This window comes from Zalophus californianus, chromosome 1 (assembly GCF_009762305.2).
Source record: "Zalophus californianus isolate mZalCal1 chromosome 1, mZalCal1.pri.v2, whole genome shotgun sequence".
Classification (NCBI taxonomy): domain Eukaryota; kingdom Metazoa; phylum Chordata; class Mammalia; order Carnivora; family Otariidae; genus Zalophus; species Zalophus californianus.
In genome coordinates, this window is record NC_045595.1 from 210,955,841 (window position 1) to 210,981,187 (window position 25,347).

The following is a 25,347-nucleotide window of genomic DNA, read 5'->3' on the forward strand; positions in this document are numbered from 1 at the left end:
GAAATCTACTTAAACACCACAAGAAAAGAACCATAAGATCTTAGAAGCAAAATTTCAGTTGCGTCATTTCCAGGTTCTGAAAATAAACCTTTATTATATATATATATATATATATATATATATATATATATATCAGTAATGAATACATATTCTGAATAGAATCTTCAAGAAAGAGGTCAGAGACATCACATAGTTCTTAAGACATTTGAAATGGTCACAGTGAAAACCAGAGCTTCTGTTTCCCAGATTATAGTTTCAGGCTATCAGTTGTAAGTGTTATCACTGAGGTCTCTCACAGGTGCAAAAACCCTACTGCCCTATTTTCAGGAGCAGAAACAAGCCAAAATTGCCTCTGAGAAGTAACATGATAGCTATATGTACAGTAACTTACTTCTGTCCATCAGCCAATTCACTGAAGAATATCTGAATCGAGCCACAAAAGCAATATAAAGCACTGAAGTCACACAATCCTCAAAGAGCGTCAACAATACATATGCTAATTCTTATTAGGATGAACACAGATCCAGCGACCCAATTCAATACCTGGAACAGCCTGAAGGTGAGCCCCACGTCCTGCGCCCCGGACGTGCCCCACCTACCTGAGATGAGTGACACGGTATCTTTCTCCCAGGAGACGACGGTGACGTACGCCTCCACCGAGGAGGGGATAATGCACTTGAAGACCGCAACATTGCCTCTCATGGTTTTCTGGTCCTCCACACGGACTGTATAGGGCTCCCGTAAAACTGGAAGGCAAGGAGAGAACCCTTCGTAAGATACCTCAGCAGGAGCTCATTCTGGGAGAACGTCATAAATAAATATATGCACTGTAGCTTACATAGAGTAACTGTACCAAATACAGTCATTGGGGGAAAAAAAAAGTGAAGAAACCTGCAGTTCATGTCTTAAAAACTTTCATCCCCTTCACAAACAAACCACAGTTTTCTTTAATTATGTTATGTTAATCACCATACATTACATCATTAGTTTTTGATGTAGTGTTCCATGATTCATTGTTTGTGCATAACACCCAGTGCTCCACGCAGAATGTGCCCTCTTTAATACCCATCACCAGGCTAACCCATCTTCCCACCCCCCTCCCCTCTAGAACCCTCAGTTTGTTTTTCAGAGTCCATCATCTCTCATGGTTCGTCTCCCCCTCCGATTTCCCCCCTTCATTCTTCCCCTCCTGCTATCTTCTTCTTCTTCTTCTTCTTCCTTCTTTTTCTTAACATATAATGTATTATTTGTTTCAGAGGTACAGGTCTGTGATTCAACAGTCTTGCACAATTCACAGCTCTCACCATAGCACACACCCTCCCCAATGTCTATCACCCAGCCACCCCCTCCCTCCCACCCCCCACCACTCCAGCAACCCTCAGTTTGTTTCCTGAGATTAAGAATTCCTCCTATCAGTGAGGTCATAGGATACATGTCTTTCTCTGATTGACTTACTTCACTCAGCATAACACCCTCCAGTTCCATCCACGTCGTTGCAAATGGCAAGATCTCATTCTTTTTGATGGCTGCATAATATTCCATTGTGTGTATATACCACATCTTCTTTATCCATTCATCTGTCAGTGGACGTCTTGGCTCTTCCCACAGTTCAGCTACTGTGGACATTGCTGCTATAAACATCGGGGTGCACGTACCCCTTCGGATCCCTACATTTGTATCTTTGGGGTAAATACCCAGTAGTGTAATTGCTGGATCGTATGTTAGCTCTACTTTCAACTTTTTGAAGAACCTCCATACTGTTTTCCATAGGGGCCGCACCAGCTTGCATTCCCACCAACAGTGTAGGAGGGTTCCCCTTTCTCCACATCCCCGCCAACATCTGTCGTTTCCTGACTTGTTAATTTTAGCAATTCCGACTGGTGTGAGGGGATATCTCACTGAGGTTTTGATTTGGATTTCCCTGATGCCGAGCGATATTGAGAACTTTTTCATGTGTATGTTGGCCATTTGGATGTCTTCTTTGGAAAAAGGTCTGTTCATGCCTTCTGCCCATTTCTTGATTGGATCATTTGCTCTTTGGGTGTTGAGTTTAAGAAGTTCTTATAAATTTTGGATACTAGCCCTTTATCTGATATGTCATTTGCAAATATCTTCTCCCATCCTGTTGGTTGTCTTTGGTTTTGTTGACTGTTTCTTTTGCTGTGCAAAAGCTTTTTATCTTGATGAAGTGCAAATAGTTCATTTTTGCTCTTGCTTCCTTGCCTTTGGCGATGTTTCTAGGAAGAAGTTGCTGTGGCTGAGGTCAAAGAGGTTGCTGCCTGTGTTCTCCTTTAGGATTTTGATGGACTCCTGTCTCACATTTAGGTCTTTCAACCATTTGGAGTCTATTTTTGTGTGTGGTGTAAAGAAATGGTCCAGTTTCATTCTTCTGCATGTGGCTGTCCAATTTTCCCAACACCATTTGTTGAAGAGCCTGTCGTTTTTCCACTGGACATTCTTTCCTGCTTTGTCGAAGATGAGTTGACCCTAGAGTTGAGGGTCCATTTCTGGGCTCTCTATTCTGTTCCATTGATGTATGTGTCTGTTTTTGTGCCAGTACCATACTGTCTTGATGATGACAGCTTTGTAATAGAGCTGGAAGTCTGGAATTGTGATGCCGCCAGCTTTGCTTTTCTTTTTCAACATTCCTCTGGCTATTCAAGGTCTTTTCTGGTTCCATACAAATTTTAGGATTATTTGTTCCATTTCTTTGTAAAAAGTGCATGCTATTTTGATCGAGATTGCATTGAATGTGTAGATTGCTCTAGGTACCATTGACATCTTCACAATATTTGTTCTTCCAATTCATGAGCATGGAATGTTTTTCCATTTCTTTGTGTCTTCCTCAATTTCTTTCATGAATATTTTATAGTTTTCTGAGTACAAATCCTTTGCCTCTTTGGTTAGATTTATTCCTAGGTACCTTACGGTTTTGGGTGCAATTGTAAACGGTATTGAATCCTTAATTTCTCTTTCTTCTGTCTTGTTGTTGGTGTATAGGAATACCACTGATTCTGTGCATTGATTTTTATATCCTTCCACTTTACTGAATTCCTGTATGAGTTCTAGCAGTTTAGGGTGGAGTCTTTTGGGTTTTCCACATAAAGTATCATATCATCTGCAAAGAGAGAGAGTTTCACTTCTTTGCCGATTTGGATGCCTTTGATTTCTTTTTGTTGTCTGATTGCTGTGGCTAGGACTTCTAATACTATGTTGAATAGCAATGGTGAGAGTGGACATCCCTGCCGCGTTCCTGACCTTAGGGGGAAAGCTCTCGGTTTTCCCCCACTGAGAATGATATTTGCTGTGGGTTTTTCATAGATGGCTTTTATGATATTGAGGTATGTACCCTCTATCCCTATACTCTGAAGAGTTTTGATCAAGAAAGGATGCTGTACTTTGTCAAATGCTTTTTCTGCATCCATTGAGAGGATCAGAAGGTTCTTATTCTTTCTTTTATGAATGTACTGTATCCCATTGATTGATTTGCAGATGTTGAACCAACCTTGCAGCTCAGGGATAAATCCCACTTGGTTGTGGTGAATAATCCTTTTAATGTACTCTTGGATCCTATTGGCTAGAATTTGGGTGAGAATTTTTGCATCCATGTTCATCAAGAATATTGGTTTGTAATTCTCCTTTTTGATGGGGTCTTTGTCTGCTTTGGGATCAAGGTAATGGTGGCCTCATAAAACGAGTTTGGAAGTTTTCCTTCCATTTCTATTTTTTGGAACAGTTTCAGAAGAATAGGTATTAATTTTTCTTGAAATGTTTGGTAGAATTCCCCTGGGAAGCCATCTGGCCCTGGGCTCTTGTTTGTTTGGGAGATTTTTGATGAGTGCTTCAATTTCCTTAGTATTTATAAGTCTGTTCAGGTTTTCTATTTCTTCCTGGTTCCATTTTGGTAGTTGATACATCTCTAGAAATGCATCCATTTCTTCTAGATTATCTAATTTGCTGGCATAGAGTTGCTCATAATATGTTCTTAGAATTGTTTGTATTTCTTTGATGTTGGTTGTGATCTCTCCTCTTTCATCCACGATTTTGTTGATTTGAGTCATTTCTCTTTTCTTTTTGATAAGTCTGGCCAGGGGTTTATCAATCTTGTTAATTCTTTCAAAGAACCAGCTCCTCGTTTTGTTGATCTGTTCTACTGTTGTTTTGGTTTCTATTTCATTGATTTCTGCTCTGATCTTTATGATTTCTCTTCTCCTGCTGGGTTTAGGCTTTATTTGCTGTCCTTTCTCCAGCTCCTTTAGGTGTAGGGTTAGGTTGTGTATTTGAGACCTTTCTTGTTTCTTGAGAAAGGCTTGTATTGCTACATACTTTCCTCTTAGGGCTACCTTTGCTGCATCCCAAAGATTTTGAACAGTTGTGTTTTCATTTTCATTTGTTTCCATGAATTTTTTTAATTCTTCTTTTTACTTTCCTGGCTGACCCATTCATTCCTTAGTAGGAAGCTCTTTAGCCTCCATGTATTTGAGTTTTTTCCGACTTTCCTCTTGTGACTGAGGTCTAGTTTCAAAGCACTGTGGTCTGAAAATTTGCAGGGAATGATCCCAATCTTTTGGTACCGGTTGAGACCTGATTTGTGACCTAGGATGTGATCTATTCTGGAGGATGTTCCATGGGCACTAGAGAAGAATGTGTATTCTGTTGCTTTGGGATGGAATGTTCTGAATATATCTGTGAAGTCCATTTGGTCCAGTGTGTCATTTAAGGTCTTTATTTCCTTGTTGATCTTTTGCTTAGATGATCTGTCCATTTCAGTCAGGGCGGTGTTAAAGTCCCCCACTATTATTGTATTGTTGTCAATGTGTTTCTTTGCTTTTCTTATTAACTGCCTTATATAATTGGCTGCTCCCATGTTAGGGGCATAGATATTTACAATATTTAGATCTTCTTGTTGGATAGACCCTTTCAGTAGGATATACTGTCCTTCCTCATCTCTTATTACAGTCTTTGGTTTAAAACCTAATTTGTCTGATATAAGGATTGCCACCCCAGCTTTCTTTTGGTGTCCATTAGCATGGTAAATGGTTTTCCACCCCCTCACTTTCAATCTGGGGGTGTCTTTGGGTCTAAAATGAGTCTCTTACAGACAGCATATCAATGGTTCTTGTCTTTTTATCCAATCTGATAGTCTGTGTCTTTTGATTGGGGCATTGAGCCCATTTACATTCAGGGTAGCTACTGAAAGATAGGAATTTAGTGCCATTGTATTGCCTGTAAGGTGATTGTTACTGTATATTGTGTGTGTTCCTTTCCGGTCTATGTTGCTTTTAGGCTCTCTCTTTGCTTAGAGGACCCCTTTCAATATTTCTTGTAGGGCTGGTTTTGTGTTTGCAAATTCCTTTAGTTTTTGTGTGTCCTGGAACCCATTTATCTCTCCTTCTATTTTCAATGACAGCCTAGCTGGATATAGTATTCTTGGCTGCATATTTTTCTCATTTAGTGCTCTGAATATATCATGCCAGCCCTTTCTGGCCTGCCAGGTCTCTGTGGATAGGTCTGTGGCCAATCTAATGTTTCTACCATTGTAGGTTACAGATCTCTTCTCCTGAGCTGCTTTCAGGATTTCCTCTTTGTCTCTGAGACTCATAAGTTTTACTCTTAGATGTCGGGGTGTTGACCTATTTTTATTGATTTTGAAAGGGGTTCTCTGTGCCTCCTGGAATTTGATGCCTGTTTCCTTCCCCAAATTAGGGAAGTTCTCTGCTATAATTTCCTCCAATATACCTTCTGTCCCTCTCTTTCTTTTTCTTCTGGGATCCCAATTATTCTAATGTTGTTTTGTCTTATGGTATCACTTATCTCTCAAATTCTGCCCTCGTGATCCAGTAGTTGTTTATCTCTCTTTTTCCCAGCTTATTTTCCATCATTTGGTCTTCTATGTCACTAGTTCTCTCTTCTGCCTCATTTACCCTAGCCTCCATTTTTCATTGCACCTCATTAATAGCCTTTTTGATTTTGACTTGGTTAGATTTTAGTTCTGTTACTTCTCCAGAAAGGGATTCTCTAATAACTTCCATGTTTTTTTAAAGCCCAGCTGGTATCTTTAAAATCATCATTCTGAACTCTAGTTACATCGTACTAATATCCATATTGATTAGGTCCCTGGCAGTCAGTACTGCCTCCTGTTCTTTTTGTTGAGGTGATTTTTTTCCGTCTTGTCATTTTTGTCCAGAGGAGAATGGATGAATGAGAGAACAAACTGCTAACAGGGTAACAACGTCCCCAGAAAATATACACTAAACAAATCAGAAAAGACCTGAAACCGGGGGAAAAGAAAGGGAAAGAAAAAAAAAAAAAGAGAGAAAGAAAAAGATAAAAACAAACACAAAAAAACAGAATATGATCAAATATGATCAGGCTGGTGCATAGATCAGTGCCACACACTAGATTTTGGGCGTATTTTGGTCTGTTAGAAGAAAGTGCCTCCCAAAATTTTAAAGAAAGAAAAACTTATATATGTACAAATATAAGGGTTAATACGATGAAGAGATGGAATATGACTGTAAAGATGAAAATTATAAAAGATTTTATAAAAGGAATTGATAAGAAGTTGGTTGAAAAAAGAAAGAAGAGGATTTAAAAAAAAAAGAAAATGTGCTATGGTGAGCACTGTGAATTGTACAAGACTGATGAATCACGGATCTGTACTTCTGAAACAAATAATGCAATATATGTTAAGAAAAAAAAGAAGAAGATAGCAGGAGGGGAAGAATGAAGGGGAGTAAGTCGGAGGGAGAGATGAACCATGAGAGACGATGGACTCTGAAAAACAAACTGAGGGTTCTAGAGGGGAGGGGGGTGGGGGGATGGGTTAGCCTGGTGATGGGTATTAAAGAGGGCACATTCTGCGTGGAGCACTGGGTGTTATGCACAACAATGAATCATGGGACACTACATCAAAAACTAATGATGTACTGTATGGTGATTAACATAACAATAAAAAATTATTTAAAAAAAATAAAGGTACAGGGAACTCACAAAAAGAAAAAAGAAAAAAAAGGGAGAGAATGTGATCAGGCAGGAGACTAGAACAAAGCCATAAACTAGAGATTTAGGGTATATTTTGATCTGTTAGATGAAACTGTATCTCAACATTTTAAGGAGAGAACAACTTATATACATATACCAAAAATAAGGGTAACTACTATGAAGCGATAGAATACAGCTCTAAAAATGAAAAATAAAAAATATTTTTTTAAAAAAGGGATTGATAAGATGTTGGTTGAAAAAGGGAAAAGAAAAATTCAAAAAAAAAAAAGAAAGGAAGAAAAGACAGTTAAAAAAAATAACTTTGAAAGACTAAAGAATCTTGGTAAAGAAGCCATGAATCTATGTGCAGTATTCCCCTAGCGCTGGAGTTCTCCCGTTCTCCTTGATCGGTAAACTTGGTCTTGGCTTGCTGGCTGTTCCTGCTGATCTTCTGGGGGAAGGGCCTGTTGCCGTGGTTCCCAAATGTCTTTGCCGGAGGCGGAATTGCCCCGCCCTTGTCGGTCCGGGCTAAGCAAGCTGCTCGGGTTTGCTCTCGGGAGCTTTTGTTCCCTGCAAGCTCTCGGTACAGCCTTGGAGGACCAGGGTGAAAATGGTGGCCTCCCAATCTCCACCCGGAGGAGCTGAGAACTCGGGGCCCCGCTCCTCAGTGCGCCCCCAGAGAAAAGCAGTCACTCCCGTGTCCCCGGTCTCCGGCCGCACTCCGCGCTCACCCGGCCTGTGACCGAGCGTTTCTATCTCTGGCACCCGACCCCGTGTGGAGTCTCCAAACCCAGCAGATCCCTGCCATGCGCTCCCGCGCCGCTCCTCCCGGGGGAGGAAGGGGAGTCTCCCCGGCTCTGCCGCTTGTTGGGTCCCTGCTGGAGGAGCAGTGGCCCGACTGGGCCGCGGATCACGGTTTATGGCCACCCCGAGCTGAGAGCCTGCTCCTCAGCTCTGTCTCTGCAGCCGGCCTCCCCGCTCCGATACCTGGGAGCTCTGCTGCACTCAGGCACCCCCGGTCTTCCTGTGACCCCGAGGGTCCTGAGACCACACTGTCCCGCGAGGGTTCCACCCCCCGCTTAGCCACTGCAGCGACGTCCCTCAGCGGAGCCGACTTCTAGAAGGTCCGATTTTGTGCTCCGCGGCTCTAGCACTTGCCAGAAGCGGCCGACGGAGGCCCCCTCCCCCGCCGTCTATCCTCCGAATATCGCCTCGGATTCACTTCTCCGCACGTCCTACCTTCCAGAAAGTGGTCGCTTTTCTGTTCAGAGAGTTGTTGCTATTCTTCTCTTCAATCTCCTGTTGAGTTCGTAGGTGTTCAGAATGGTTTGATCCCTATTCAGCTGAATTCCTGAGACCAGACGAAATCCAGGTCTCCTGCTCCTCCGCCATCTTGCTCCGTCCCCAGCAACCCACTGTTTTCTAAAGGGCAAGAGCAGTTCTAAAACCAGCTCATTCTGCCCCCTCCCTGCACCTGGAAGTGTAAAGTAGCTTCTTAAAGAAGTTATGATTATAGGGCACTGCCCTCCCTGTCCCCTGAAGACAAAGGAAGAATTTTCTGACTATAAAGAAAAAGAGTTTAAAAAAATCAAGAAAGGCAACCTCTCCTGGGAATTCTTAAAAACTAGGTGACAAAGTAACTCTGCATAAGTGATTTTTTTTTTTTTGACAGTTGCAAAACAGTCTTAGAAACAACTACTCCACTTCCCTTGGCTTAGGGAAGGATGCTGCTTAGGGAGCCTGCCTCAGCATCTCCAACAATAGGAGTAGCCCTAAAACTCTCCGAGAGAACATCCATGAGCTAGACGTCTGGGTTAGATGCAGGGTGGCAGTGGGGTTCAGGGCCCACCCTGCAAGCCCACCTGCCTGGGTTCATAGGGAAGTCCATCCACTCCCACAGTGAGTGAGTGCCCTTGCCATCTAGACAACAGGGATTTTGATGATAAATCTACCACTGGGGGAATGCAATGACTCAGTCAGTTAATGTAGGTACAGCACTCAAGATGGTGCCTGCCATGAGCAGGTTGGGTAAGGTTATGCATACCAGCAGCCAGAACTGGATCCACACCATCACCCAACATGAGGAAGACCTTTGTCTCCAGGATAAGGAGAAATCAGGGCTCTAATCCAAGCCATGCCTCACCCCAGTTCATTAAATATGGGTGCAAGCCTCACTTCTCCCGAGCTTTATTTTCCTCAAACTTAAAATGAGGGGGTTGGGACAGGAAGATTCTCAGTCTGAGTTTTAAAGTCTCTGGTTTTCTAAGATAGCCACAGAGACAACTTCTCTCATCATCCATTGAGCTTTCTTCATGTTTTAGTCATTTACTGGACAAGTATGTGTCAAGAAAACTGGCCGTGGAATTACTTTTTAAAGAAATTAGCATACCAATGAAAATAGGAATGAGTTTCTAAAGGGTAATCTCTTAATTGGCAGAGGTGAATGTTCTAGAAGAAGCATTTTTAAGATTGGCACTAGTTCTGTGATATGCTGTTTTAGTATTAAAGCATGCCCTTATTCAGAGGATTGCTCCCCAAACCCCGCTTTTAACATTAGTGTTTAATATTTTCCCAACTTGGAGAATTTTTTTTCATTCCTGTCTCAAACCAGAGAGATTTTCAGAAGTTTGGGATTCTTCTGAGACCCCCATCTGTGCACTCTATAGCAGTCTGATGCGATGTGCCAAGCACTGCTTGCCAAAAAGTCCCCAGGGCAATCGCTCAGGGTGCTCAAGAGCCTGGCCTCAGAAACATCATCATTATACACAGGGGCAGGAACTGACTTTGTACAGGAAAATACCTCGATCAGTAACACTTTGGGGAGAGCGGAGGTCCACAGTCATAGGTCGGAAAGAGGCGACAAAGAAGTAAAGTAACCAAACTCATTAATAAATGAGGATTGGGGTGTGGTGGAGGGAAGAAGACAGAGGAGAGGAAGGGGTCGAGAAGAGAAGAGGAAGGGACTGGAAAACATGGCTGAGGGCCGAAGAGTCCATTAGCACAGCGAGAGGATCACCGGAGCAGGTGCAGGAATCCCATGTAAGTCTGTGTGTTTGCATGATGCTGGCTGTGAACTCTAAAATCACTTCATCTCCTCAAACTTCCAGTGCACTCCGCTTCACACAAATGGCTCAGGTGGAGGAAATTTTCATGGAAATTAAGGCCAGGGAGCCTACTTCTCTGTCCCAACCAGGGAGGAGCAGGGGCAAGAGGAGAGGCCCATAGAGAGACAGAGGAAGCGCCTTCCCAGCGGGCATGCAGTCATGCACTAAATGCTGGTCACCAGAGCCACAGAGAGGGACCACGTAGGGACTTGCCCTGTTTGCATCCAAAGTCCTGCACCCTCAGAACTCCTCAGTCCAGGCCTCCCACACATACCATGGGGCACCCTCTCCCCTTCAACTGCCCACTGGTCTCACCTGCACCCTCTATCCCTCATGTCAGCCCCAAAGAGCCCAGATCTTCTTGAAGCCGGAATACAACCTGGGTGCACTGCACCCCACTCAGCGCAGAAAGAATGGGGCATGGAAGGAAACGCTCCACTCCCTCACTAGATTCTTCTTCCCACAAAGAGAGACCACACAGGAAGCCTTTAAAAAAATTACTGTAGAACTTCTAACAATGCTTGGCATACAGTAGGTGCGCAATAAATGCTTGGAGAAAGAACAAATAAAAATCGCAGAGCTTCCCTGTTACAAGTATTTCTAACCCTATTGTAGAGTATAATCATTATCTATTGTTTTAAAAAACAACTTGGGTTTTCATTACAGATCTCCACCTTATTAATGAAAATGTTTCTTCCTGAGGTCCCCACAACTTAAGAAGCCAACACTGCTATCTATCAGAATATACCTCTCACAGCACAATACAAGTATCCCAGGATCACAGTAAGCCTCCCCACGGTACTTGGTTACATCTAGTCCTTACTACCACTACTTAGGGGAACAGAGACTAGGCTACAAACCTAAGATCTGGGCAAAAACTAAATGTTATTTTAAACATGATTGACATTTGTATTACAGGATAGGATGACCTAAGCCTTGCACCTTGTGTCCTAAGCTGGGCTCTCCGCAGAAGCAAGCTGGAGCTGAGGAGCTGGGGGAAAGTGACTGACTGTAGACATGATCCCAGGAGGACCAGTGAGAGAGAGGCTGGGGATGCAGGACAGGGCAGGGCCGGCAGCTAAGCCAGGGTGTGATTTCAGGGCAGTCCCAGCCTCCGTCTGATACCTAGGGGAGTTGTGAATGTGAATTACACTTAGAGCTCCTCTCACTCCATGCCTGGAGCTGGAACTTTATCCTTAGAGCAGTCTGGCGCTGGCTCAGGGTCGGTCCCAGGGCCCGGCATTCCCAAGCACTCCCCACTCGGTGCATATGAAGCGACTCCAGGACACCAACCATCCTCTGAAGGCTCTCTGTGTGAGCTCTCAGCAACCAGCACACAGAGCCAAGGGATCTGACTCAAGGGCTGCCAACTGTGTCCATGATGGTCCTCTTAGCCCTCCTTAGTCAAATTTACAAGCTTTGAAGTCTTTCCATAAGATCTAATGTGGTAAGGGGATGAGAAGAGAGAATCCACAGTGATGTGGCTTTGGGGCAAATTCAGGCACTTTGAGTGAGCAGGGATCACAGGGCTGATGTGCATTTGGAGAACCCACCCCTCTCTGTTAGACTTCATCCTTTCAAATGCAAAGACGCCTTAAAACAGAAATATTAGTAAACAAGGAATAGTCTCATTTCATATTCTACTATGAAAATGAATTTAACCAAGTCAGGCCAAGCACATAACTCGTGGGTCCCAGAGCAAATTAAAAATCCAGGACCCCTTGTTTACAAAAGAGGGGAAAAGGGCCACGAAGATACTAGAAATATAAAACTTTTTCCTTCTTCTGTGGTCTTTCTCCCAACCCGTCATAGTGTTTTTTATTTGCTGCCCAATGTCACACTCACTGGGATGCAGGACAGTCACTGAGCAGGTGCACACCATCAGAGGAGCTCTGGATCCCACTCCGCTGGGCACACGCAGCCCACCAGCCACAGGGCTCTCTCCTGCCAGTGTCTGGGCTGATGCACCGTGCCCCAGCTGGGGATGGGGAAGACAATCTCCCTTCCCCGTTACCCCTCCCACGGTGGACAGGTGACCTCTAAGGGATTACAGCCTCCATGATAAGTTGGGGAAGGGGTGGCTTCCACCGTGCCCCACTTCAGAGCATATGCACAACTCCTACCCACACTCCTGCCCCAGCCAGCATGGAGGGTGGCAGTGGTTCCTGGACAGGGGCAGAGAGGAGAGGCCAGGCAGGGCCAGAGCACTCAGCATCAGAGGGCCAGCAGTGGTCATAGTGGGGTTAGGGAGGTGGAGCCTAAGTGGGGCTCTGGGCACCCAGAGACTGGAGAGAGGGTCGCTGAGAATCCATCTGGGGGAGGTGGCATGAGGCAGGACACTGCAAGAGCTGAGGCACTGAGCTCCCAGAGCATGTTCCGTTGTCCCATCATTTTACTTATGAAACACAAGTGGAAAGAGAAAAGCATTAATGTTTCAAGGGGGCAACAGGAGAGCATTAAGCCATAACTCTGGGACCTTCTCAGCACTGGGCCCTGTGGGACTGTTCCTAGCCCGGGATGTCGGTCCCATGCAGCAATCAGACAATGGGGGATAATGGGGTGGAGGTAAGTCAGAAGAAAGTTTGAAGGATTGAACACTTCAGGGGAGGCGGGTCTGGGTGGCCCTCCTCTCCTGATGGGTTGGACTTGGATTGTTCCTACCCCTTCGATGCCTACATCCAAAGTGATAAAACATAAACAAACGCTCATGTGTTGGATTTCTCTGGAACACCAGAGGACTTAGGGCTGGGAGGAGGGTTGATGCCTGTCTTTCCTGTTTAGGAAATGGTCATCTGAGGCACAATGTGACCTGGAGGCACATTAGTTTCATAGAAATTGCGTTTTATTCTATTACATTTTGTAGTTGATTACTTAATAAATTGCGATGTGCCTCAAATAATCAACTACATCTTGAACACACCTTCATGTCAAGCACCGTCTAAGGGACTATGGGGATCCTAACACTTATGGAATGATCAGCTGAAGAAAGAAAATTCAGGGGGCAGAACAACTAGAAGAAAACAATCAAAGACTGATGGGCACGGGTGAGAGAGAAGGATGGAACTGGGGAGCCTGTGAGTAGCTGGTGGGGAAGGAGGCGCTTGAGCTGGCACCAAAGGACAGGAGGACCTTGAGGTGGAGAGGAAAGAGGGAGAAGAGCAAAGGTGACACGCACAGGGAATACTACAGAGACTGTGAGGCACTGGACCAGCACCTTTTAGGTAAACCGGCTTCCAACCACAAACTCCTATGAACAGGCAACGACAGGCTCACAAAAATTCCCTTTTCCTTGTCTGAAAATGGAAGTAAGTTCAACCTCGGATGGTTGTGCAGATTAAAATAGAGAATGCCTCAAAGTGCTTGGCACAAGGTCCAGCACATAACCACTTTTTCACTGAGTCTGATTGCTGGCAAGAGTTGCTGATCTGAGCTACCAGAAGCTGAAGGAGGAGACTTCTTTGAAGACACAGTTGCTTTGGAACCTGCAACTGGGGCCTGGGAAGGGCCCCACACCTCTTTCTCTTTGATCCTGGCTTCGCCCTTCTCTTTTTCCACAGACAGGCTTCCTCTATTTTTCTGGTCCACATGGAGGATGGAAGATGTTCAACCCCCAGTTCCCAAGCATCCTGAGGAAAGACAGATACTCTGTCAAGATTTCCATTTCAAAATCAGAAAGCAGAGAAATGGATAGAACAATCTAGTTAGCTGCTCTCTCTCAGTACAATCACCTATGAGCAGAGGTTCCAGACTATTTTGTGTGATGTTGATGCAAGAGACAGCTAAGGGGCTTACTGTGGGCTGGGCAGCACAGCACAGAGACATGCAGCTTCCAATAGCTACTGGTACTCTCTGAACATCAAGGTCAGCCAAATATTACTACTTGTTTTTTCTCAGAACAACTTTATCAAGATACAATTGGCATACACTAAAACAACACATTTACTGATAAGTTTTGACATAGGTAGACACCCATGAGGTCACCACCACAATCAAGACAATGAACAGACTCATCACCTGAAAAGTTAACTTGTCCTCTGTGAACCATCCTTCCCACCCCCTTTCACAGGCAAACACTGATGTGCTTTCCATAATTATAGATTAATTACACGTTTTAGAGTCTTATATAAATGGAATCATACAGTACATACATTTTTATCTGGCTTATTTCACTTAGTATAGTTATTTTGAGATTCCTCCCTGCTACTGTGTTTATCAATACAGGACTCCCTCCATATCTGTGGTTTTCCTTTTTGTGGTTTCAGTTACCCATGGTCAACCATGATCTGGCAGCACACGGCCCTCCTTCTGACATATCATCAGAAGGTCAATAGTGGCCTCAGGCCACATCACAACGTGCATATCATTCATCTCACTTCATCTCATCACAGAGGCATTTTATAATCTCACATCGTCACGAGAAGGCAATAAGCCACAGCAAAATAAGATATTTTGAGAGAGAGACCACATTCACATAACTTTTATTACAGCACATTGTTTTAATTTTATGATTGTTGTTAATGTCTTACTGTGCCTAATTTATATACTAAACTTTATCCTAGGAATGTATCTATAGGAAAACACACAGTACCTATAGACTTTGTTACTATCATGGTTCCAGGCATCCACTGGGTACCTTGGAACAAATCCCCAGTGGATAAGGAGGGGGGGGACTCTGTAGTCCATTCTTCTTCATCCAATTTTATGGGTAAATCACAATTTGTTTACTCATTTGTCTGTTGATGGCTTTGACCCATTTTTGGCTATTACAAATAAAGCTGCTATGAACATCCATGTAAAAGTCTTTATATGGACGTATGCTTCGGTTAAATACCTAAGAATAGAATGGCTGGAATATATGGCAGGTATATGTTCTTCTTTTAAGGAAATTGCCAAACTATTTTCCAAAGGAGCTGTACCATCTTACATTACCACCAGAAGTGCATCAGAGTCCCAGCTGATGCATCTTCTCACTTACACTTGGTCTGGCCATTGTGTTTACTTTGAGATTTGTAGAGATATCTATCTCACTGTAGTTTTAATCTGCATTTCCTCGAAGGTTGCTGATGTTAAACACCTTTTCATGTGCTTACCAGCCTTTTACTTATTGTTCTTGCCTTATTGCCCTGGCTACCACCTCCAGTACAATACTGAAAAGAAGTGGTGAAAGCACACAACATACATCCTTTAATTCTTCATCTTTAGAGGAAAAGCAATCTTTGGCCATTAAGATGTTAGCTACAGTAGGATTTCTATAGGTGCTTTTTATTAACATGAGGAAGTTCACTTCTATTCCTAGTTTTCTGGGAATTTTTATCATAAGTGACTGTTGTATTTTGTCAATGCTTTTCTGCATCGATTGAAATGATCACATGGTTTTTATTTTTAAAATGTTAATATGGTGAACTACCTGGATTACTTTTCAAATGTGAAACTAATCTTACATTCTGGAGATAAGGCCGACATAGTCATGATGTATTATCCTTTTTCTTTGTGTTGAATTCAGTTTGCTAAAATTTTGTTTTTAGAATTTTTACATCTATATACTCATGAGAGATACTTGTTTTTCTTTTCCTTTTTTAAAATTTTATTTTATTATGTTATGTTAGTCACCATACAATACATCATTGGTTTTTTATGTTTTTCTTTTCTTCTTGTAATGTCTTTATCTTGTTTTAGTAGCAAGGTAGTGCTAATCTCATAAAATGATTTGGGAAGTATTTCTCCTTGTCAGTTTCCTGGAAAAGTTTGTGTAGAATTTTTATTATTTCTTCCTTTTGTTTGGTGGAATTCAATAATAAATCCATTTGAGCCTGGAATTTCATTGTAGAAAACTTTTTATCACAAATTCAAATTCTTTAAAAGATATAGGGCTCTTCAGTTTATTTCTTCTTGAAAAAGTTTTGGTATTTTATGTCTTTTAAGGAGTTTCTCATTTCATCTAAGTTGTTGAACTTATTGACAAACACTTGTCCTTAAGTTTATTATAATTTTAATATCTGTAGAATATATACTGATATAACCTTCCTCATTCTTGACATTGGTAATTTGTCTTCTTTCTTATTTTCCTTTTCAGTTTGGCCAGAAGTTTCTCAATTTTATTGATTTTTTCCCAAAGAACTAAGTTTTGGCTTCATAGATTTTCTATGTTTTATAATTTATTGATTTTCACTCTGATTTTTATTCTTTCCTTTCTGCCTATATTGGTTTTAATTCGTTCTTTTCTAGTTTTAAGATGGAAGCTAATACCAATATTTGAGACCATTTTTATTTCTAATCGGGGTTTTTAAAACTATAACTGTCCCCCAAGCACTGGTTTAGTGGCATCCCCCAAATTCTTTCTTAGATATGGTGCTTTCATTTTCATTCCATTCAAAATACCTTTAATTTTCCTTCTGCTTTTTCTTTTGCACAGACTATTTAGAGTAGTTATTTAGTATCCTAATATTTGGAGATTTCCTGGAGTTAGTGATTACTATCTTAATTCTACTGCAGTCAAAGCACATATTTTATTTAATTTTATTTTTTAAAAACTCATCTGAGACTTTCTTCATTCCCCATAATGTGGTTTATATTGGTAAATTTCTGTGTGACCTTGAAAATAATGTGTATTGTGCTATTGTTGGATTCATTGTTCTCTATTTAAATGTTAATATTGTCAAATATTTAATAGTGTTCAAATATTCTTTATCCTTGCTAATTCTGCCTACTGCTAATTAATGAAAGAGGGGTATTGAAATCTCCAATGATAAATTTTGATTTGTTTCTCCTCAAACTTCTTTCAGTTTTTACTTTATGTATTTTGAAGTGCTGTTGTAGGGGGCATAAATATTTAGAACAGTCATATCTTCTCAATTAAATGACTCCTTTGTATTATGAAATGAACTTTAGCCCTGGTAATAGTCTTTGCTCTGAAATATATTTTGATGTTAATGTATTTACTCCAATTTTTTTATGTTTTTGATTAAATTTATTTGAGTTAATGAGCGTAGTACATATTTTCCCATCCTGTTACCTTTAATATATCTGTATCTTTATATTTAAAGTACATTTCTCTTAAGCAGTATTTGAAACTAATCTAGCAATTTCTGCCTTTTAAATCAGATAATTGGAGCATTTATATTTAATGTGCATATTGGGATGGTTAGGTTTAAAGCCATCATCTTGGTTTTTTTATTTCTATTTTTACCATCTGTTCTTTGTTTCCTTTTTCCTATTTTTTATTCCTTGTTTAGAATTGAGAATTTTTTTTAATGATTCAATTTTTTCTCCTTTATTATGAAGCTTATTAGCCATAACTCTCTGTTTTGCTATAGTGATTGCTTTACATTTTATAACATACATCTGTAACTTATCATAATCTATATTCAGGTGATATTACACAACCTCACATATAAGAAAGAAAACTTACAATACTATACTTCCCCATCTCTACTCCAGGCCTAAATGTTATTATTGTCATACATTTTACTCATATATATGTTACAAATCCCACAAGTCATTATTATTATTTTTGTTTAAACAGTCAATTGTCTTTTGAAAGATTGTAAGTACCAAAAAGTTATGGTTTAAAGCAATCTATAGATCTGATGTGAACCCAATCAAAATACCAATGGCATTTTTCACAGAACTAATGGCATTTTTCACAGAATCCTAAAATTTTATGGAACCACAAAAGACCATGAATAGCTAAAGCAATCTTGAGAAAGAACAAAGCCAGAGGTATCATGCTCCCTGATTTCAAACTATACTACAAAGCTATGGTACTGACACAAAAACAGACACATAGATCAATGGAATAGAATAGAGAGACCAGAAATAAACCCATGCATATGTGGTCAATTAATCTATGACAAAGGAGGCAAGAATATACAATGGGAAAAAGGCAGTCTTTTCAGTAAATGGTGCTGGGAAAACTGGAGAGCCACATGCAAAAGACTGAAACTGGACCACTTTCTTACACTATCAACACACTAAAATCAACTCAAAATGGATTAAAAACTAGAATGTAAGACCTGAAACCATAAAACTCCTAGAAGAAAACATAGACTCCTAGAAGAAAAACATAGGTAGTAAGCTCTCTGACATTTGTCTTAGCAATATTTTTTTTGGACCAGTCTCCTCATACAAGGAAGAAAAAAGCTAAAACAAACAAATGGGACTCCAGTGAACTAAAAAGCTTTTTCACAGTCAAAGAAACCATTAACAAAATGAAAAGGCAACCCATTGAATGGGAAAAGATATTTGCAAACCAAACATCTGATAAGGGTTAATACCCAAAATATATAAAGAACTCACACAACTTAAAACAACAACAACAAACACAAAAATTTAATCTGACTAAAGATTGGGCAAAGGACTGGAACAGACTTTTTTCCAAAGACACGCAGATGACCAACATGTACACGCAAGGATGTTCAATATCATTAATCATCAGGGAAATGAGGTATCACCTCACATTGCTCAGATTTGTTATTATCAAAAAGACAAAAAATAACAAGTGTTGGCAAGAATGTAGAGAATAGGGAACCCTCATGTACTGTTAGTGGGAATGTAAAGTGGTGCAGCCACTATGGAAAACAGTATGGAGGTTTCTCAAAAAATTTAAATAGAACTACCATACAGTCCAGTAGTTCTACTTCTGGGTATTTATCTGAAACAAAAACTCCAATTCAAAGAGATATATGCATCCCTATGTTACTTGCAGTGTTATTTACAATAGCGAAGATATGGAAGCAACCTAAGGGTCTGTCGATAGGTGAATAAAGACTATATGGGGTGTGTGTGTCTGTGTGTGTGTGTAAAACAGAATATTATTCACACATAAGAAAATGACTAACATAATAAAATAAAATTTAAAAATTTTTTTAAAAAGAAAAAAATTGTTTTAAGACTAATAAAGTAAAAAAAAGGAAAGAAAATGAAATATTGCTATTTGTGGCAACATGGATGGACCTCTTAGAGGGTGTTACGCTAAGTGAAATAAGTTGAAGAAAGATACTATATTATTTCACTTACAGGTGGAATCTAAAAAACAGAACAAATGAGCAAACAAAACAAAACAGGAATAGAATTAGAACAAACTGTTGGTTATCAGAGCAGAGAGGTGAACTAGGTGAAGGGGATTAGGAGGTACAAAACTTCTAGTCATAAAATAAATAAATCATGGGGATGGAATGTACAGCATAGGGAATATAGTCAATAATATTATAATAACATTGTATGGTGATGGATGGTAACTACACTTAGCAGGGGCATCATTTCTTAATGTATAAAAAGATCAAATCGCTATGATGTACACCGGAAAGGAAGAGGATATTGTACGTCCCATAGTTAATGCTTTAATTTTAGAAAAATGTAATTTATTTACCCACGTGGTTACAATTGTCACTGTTCTTCTTCCCTTCAAGTAGATCCAAGATTCCATCAGGTGTCTTTTGTCTTCTGATTGTAGGACTTCCTTTAAGATTTCTACAAGTGCCGGTCAGCTGCTGATAAATTCTTTCAGCTTTCATGTGTCCATAAAAGCCTTTATTTTTTAAATAAAAATATTCTATGGATACATAGATTTCTAGATTTACAGACTACATTTCCTTTCAGTACTTTAAAGATGTCACTTCTCTATTTTCTCACATTGATTCTGAAGGGAAATCTGTTGTCATCCTTGGTTTTGTTCCTCTCTGTGTAATATCTCTTTTTCCTCTGGCTGTTTTTAATGTTTTGTCTTTAGACTGTTCCTGAGAAATTTGATTATGATGGGTGTTGGTGTATTTTTCATCATGTGTCTTGTGCTTGGGATTTGTAGAGCTCCTTGGCTCTGTGAGTTTTTAGGTTTCATCAAATTTGAAAAATTTTGACTGGTATTTCAAGTATGTATTTATTTTGTTTGTTTTACCATCCACTCCTTTGGGGACTCTATTTGTGTAACAAGCTACTTGAAATATTTTTTTCCAATTTTCTTTTTTTTTTAAAGATTTTATTTATTTATTTGACAGAGAGAGATAGGGCAAGAGAGGGAACACAAGCAGGGGGAGTGGGAGAGGGAGAAGCAGGCTCCCCGCGGAGCAGGGAGCCCGATGCGGGGCTCGATCCCAGGACCCTGGGATCATGACCTGAGCCGAAGGCAGACGCTCAACGACTGAGCCACCCAGGTGCCCCTTTTTTCCAATTTTCTTTGGAATATATTTTATTTTTTAGGGCTGTTTTAGGTTTACAGAAAACTTTCGCAGAAAGTACAGTGCTTTCCCCAAAGGGATACACTCCCTTTATCCACCCTGGCAGTCTCTCTCATTATTAGCATGTTCCTTGGTGTTATGTGTTTGTTACAACTAAGGAGGCAGCATTTATACATTATTATGAAGTAAAGCTCATAGTGTACCTGAACATTCCTTCTGTGCTGTGCAGTTCTATGAAGAATGTTCTGTATCCTCCATTAAGGTATCATCCAGAAGTTTCAGTGCTTAAAAATGTCATGGAACGCTACATCAAAAACTAATGATGTACTGTTTGGTGATCAAGATAACATAATAAAAGGAAAAAAATGTCCTGTGATCCACGTAGTCATCCTTCCTCTCCTCCCCTGCCATCCCTGGAAACCACTGATCTTTTTATTGTCTCTATATAGTTTTGCCTTTTCCAGAATGTCATAGAGTTGTAATCATACGTTTTATAGCCTTTTCAGATTGGCTTCTTTCACTTAGTGATATGCATTGACAGTTCCTCCATGTGTTTTTCGAGGTTGCATAGCTTGTTTCTTTACATTGCTAAATAATACTCCATTGTATGGATATACCATAATTTGCTTATTGTTAAAGAAAAAATTATTCTGATGCTTGTTAAAATGTAAAGGAAGACTTTATTCAGGACTATTGCAAATAGGACTCATGACTATTCCAACAGGGGAGAGAAATTTTTCTCAACTCCAAATACAGCGAGGACAAGTGGGGATTTCTAGCCAAAGGGCAGAGGAGATTAGTGGATAGAAGATTGCCCAGAGGAGACATAAAGGCTAAAGGCAGGGACTGACTCACACATCAAAGTAAGATGAGGAACTTGATCAGATATCAGAGTGGCCAGATGTCAAAGAGTGGGGATGACTGAGTAGGAGTCTCACTAAAACTGGGCTGGAGGAGAACAGACAGAAGTTCAAGGTCAAAGACTAGTCCAGAAGAGGGCTCACAGGAACCTGACAAAGGTTTCGGCAAGGGAAGAGTCTTTGTTATTACCCACTCGCATACTGAAGGACCTCTTTGTTGCTTCCAAATTTTGGCAATTATGCATAAAGCTGCTATAAAAATTCGTATGTAGGTTTTTGTGTCCCCCATCTAGAAATTCAAGGCAGCGCACTGGGTCAGTCACAGGGCTCGCCTGCTTCTTCCAGCTTCTCAAGAATCACTTTCGTCTATCGCCTGATGGCCAGTCTTGACAACAGTGGCTCTGTGTATCTTATCTGCTTGTTGTTGTTTCAGAGAAAAGGGTAAATTCAGCCCCTGCCGCTCAACCTTGGCCATGAGCAGAAGTCCCAGTCAAATGCTATTAACCACAGTAAATGAAAGAAGAAAAATCACTAGAAATTTTTTTTTACTTGCCTAAGGTCATACTGCTGATTACTATTTGCCGGGGGCCAGGGGCAGTACAGCTTCAAGTGGGCCGTCTGCATTCCAGTCCTTGGAACAGAAAGGTGAAGAGGGTACTTGACATGCATGTGCAAGGTGACCTAGCCTTGCTGATTCATGAGACATGACAGATGAAAAATGCCACTGTTGCTGACACCCAGGCCTAAGTCCAAGTTGCTGAAAACTGTGAAGAATGACAATTTCCCGTACTGCCAAAGAAGAGGTTATGAGGCCATTTTACCCATATTCCAGGAAAATCCCAACACCAATCAAAAGGGGCCTGAGACACTTAAGAAGACCTGATAGATAGGGCTACCCTGTGAGCCAGTCCTCCTTCTGCTCAAATCTGCACTCCAGTTGTCACTGGGTAGCGCATACCGGACACCCCCACCTGCCCTTCCGAGCCGTCATCCAGTTCTATCCTAGCATCTACATGAAAAGGCTGAAACCAGATTTTCAAGCACCCAATCAAAAATCTAAAAGATTATTACAGTCATAATGTCTTCACAACAAGAAATAAAATTAAATAAGAAAACAAATTTCCCGCGGGCGATGTGACTGTCCATTTGTAAGTTCCCATGGAGGCAGCAACCATGTGCTTGTTGGACATGTACTCAGTAGGATTAGGGGGTCAGGAATACCAGCACATCAACAGCAAGAACATACTCATGTGGAAGTGGAAGGTGGTATAGCCACCAGATGAGATGATACCATCTCCACCCCCTAAAACATGCAGTGTCACACAAAAGTAATCAATTTCATGACAAATTTCCAAAATGGCAGTTAAAACAGGAGTAGGCATTGAATTCCTTTATCTGACAGGAAACCTGAGAAAGAAATAGCGGATTTACACATACAAGCATAGCCGTTTGAAGTTCCAGGTTTTTCTGTAAGTGACACTTTGTAGATTATAAACATGTTTCTATAACACATCGCTAACATTTGCAGCCTGCCAAGTAAAAGGCACTCCCTCTATCCTCCTGTTTGTCAGGTTTAGAGGTCTCTGTACAAATTTCATTTGCTTTATTTTAATTATTTGGGGTATCAACTTTTCATATCTCTTGATTAAAGCCAATCTTTCCCTTCCTTTCCTAAGTGTGCTCTTGCTCAGGTGCTGGAATTCATGAGCGTGTCCCGGAGATCAAAATGTACTTGAGAAAACGACTAGCTAGCAGGATGCACCGCAGTCTAATGTTTGATTGCTTACATCAAAGAGATCATATGCAGGAATTCAGAAACCTTTCATAATTTGCTCATGTTGTGAAGTCTTAAAGCAACACCTACTTGCTTGCTGCAGAAATTATTACAAAGCTCCCCCAGCTACCCGCTGCATAAGACAACAAAGTCACATTCTCTTTGCCCTGACATCATATTGTGTCAGGCTACTGTGGTACTTGCAAGGCGAAGCTTAAAAAAAAATTTAAAACACTGTTTGCTAACTAGAGTGTAGCTGTGAGCTTGTTTTTCAGGGCTTTGTTAAATCTATAAAATGACACAGTATGCCCTGTATGTATACCTTTTTATGTCTCTGAATCTCAGACTGTATTCCTGGGTTGACTTATAAGAATATAATTTTAAAAATATATAATATGTTGTTATAAAAGGGACACAGCCAACTCAGGATTTTCTCTTTGGCAACATCCTAGCAACATGGGACACAGTCAAAAATGTTAAAATGATCCTTTTTTATTTCACAAGGAAGACAAGAATATTCGATTGATTCTGTTTCAGTTACATTACACCTTAATGCCAAGGTTTTCTTCCACTTGAACTGTGTGTCCTCCTTCCGTCCCTTCTCCTGCCCACTCCCCCACTGCCTGCCTGTCTCTAGGACGGGGGTATAGAGGGAGGGGGCGGAACCAGAGCAGGAAGCAAACACACTGGGTTTGAGACACTGAAGTCTGAGTCGGAGTAGCTATCAGTCAAAATACAATGATGTCTGGGTGGCTCAGTCCGTTAGGCGTCTGCCTTCAGCTCGGGTCATGATCCCAGAGTCCTGGGATGGAGCCCCACATCGGGCTCCCTGCTCCTCGGGGAGCCTGCTTCTCCCTCTGCCCCTCCCCAGCGCTTGTGTGCTCTCTCTCTCTCCGACAAATAAATAAATAAAATCTTTTTAAAAAATCAAAATACAATACAATTGGGTTACAGTTTAAATCTTACCCACTTGCTATCACTAATTTTATGTCTTAGTTCTAGCGACATAAGGCATTTTGAAACCAAGTCAAGGGATGCTCAGACGTCTCAAAGAAGCCACCAGCACTGTCAGAATGAACTGACCATTGGGTTTTCATTAGTTCTCAGCTGATGGCGCCTTACTGTTTGTCACCGCCCACCCACCCCCACTACCCCCCCAGCCCCAGCCCCTAGCAGGCCTAGAGGGGACAAAGCAGAGGAACTGTACTCACCAGCCTTGATGTGGACATCCTGACTTCTAATTTTCCCTGAAGGATTTTCAGCTGTGCAATAATAAGTATTATCATGGATTAAGGTACTAAAGCTTGAAGGAGGGAAGGGAAAAATTTGGAGAGTGCCGTTGGGGTGGACGTGGCGGATCCCGGGGACATCGTAGATCTCCTCGCCCGTTGCTAGGTACCATCTGAGAGACACAGGAGGGACGCCTGCAGCGGGGCAGGGCACCAGGGTCCCTGTGGTGCTCGCAAACACTACCTCTTGCAGAGATGCATTGACAAAGTAGAGGCTGGAGTGAAGGTCCTCACTGAAAACTACAAGAAGACAACACAAGAATTGGTCAGTAAGGTGCACGTTCCGAACTTGGCCTTCAGTCAACCTGGCCTCACAAGGTTGTTTTGAGAAACAATCGCCAGGTTTGACTAAAATGAAATCATTCAAAATTTCTCAACTACTATGGACAGAGAGGCTGGTACTAAGGAATAAGCTACCATCCTCACTTCATACCTTGTACACAAACTGATAAGTTATCCCAGATCTTAACTTATAATAGATTACTTACCAGCCTGTTCCCCACACCCCATTCTGCCTTCACAGTACTGACCACTACTGGGATTTATGCTGTGTATTTTGTATTCATCTGTTGTCTGTCTCCCCATGAGAACAATGTCATGATTTGTTCATGCTCTTACCCAGAGCGCAGCGCCTAACACCCGGCAGGTACTGGGTGAACAGAAGCTAAAGGAATGAATGACTAGGTCCAGTCGCTAGGACCATATTGCTCTGGTTGGGAGGTACACTGAGAAATATTCTGAATGAAATTAGTCACAATTTTGAAAAATTAAAACCTACGTTTATAGGTAAAACATTTTTAAAAAGCACAGCTGTTTTTCTAAAAATAGTATCCAATCAATGATGCATTTTTTTTTTTATTGAAAAGGTGCAGTAATAATATAGAGAACTTTGACAGAAGGAACACTCAATTCCACCAGCCCATGACAGTTTCTGTTTGATTTTTATATTTCTTGTCCTGGTCCATCTGCCTACATGCTGTACCTATATGCTTATTCTATGTCATAATGTGCATATATAAAATATGTAATTGTTACAGACTGTGTTCATTCTCTTAACATTATTTCATATACCAAATTCCATATTCCTGTACAGACCTTGCAAGTGAATAGTGGATGCACATTTTCCCTAATATGGTTTTCTAAACTATTTTCTTGATCTTAGTT

General features: G+C 41.1%; 1 protein-coding gene across 1 annotated transcript in view; it reads right to left on the minus strand.

Moving 5' to 3' along the window:
* The window catches only part of DSCAM (DS cell adhesion molecule), a 675,165-nt gene extending 650,472 nt beyond the window's left edge, over window positions 1–24,693 (minus strand). The window contains exons 1-3 of the mRNA XM_027586581.2: window positions 24,672–24,693; window positions 24,106–24,423; window positions 600–746 (exon numbers count right to left, since the gene is read on the minus strand). Coding sequence (XP_027442382.1) covers window positions 600–746; window positions 24,106–24,423; window positions 24,672–24,693 — 487 coding nt within the window. The remainder of the gene's footprint in view (window positions 1–599; window positions 747–24,105; window positions 24,424–24,671) is intronic.
* Window positions 24,694–25,347: the final 654 nt, after the last annotated feature.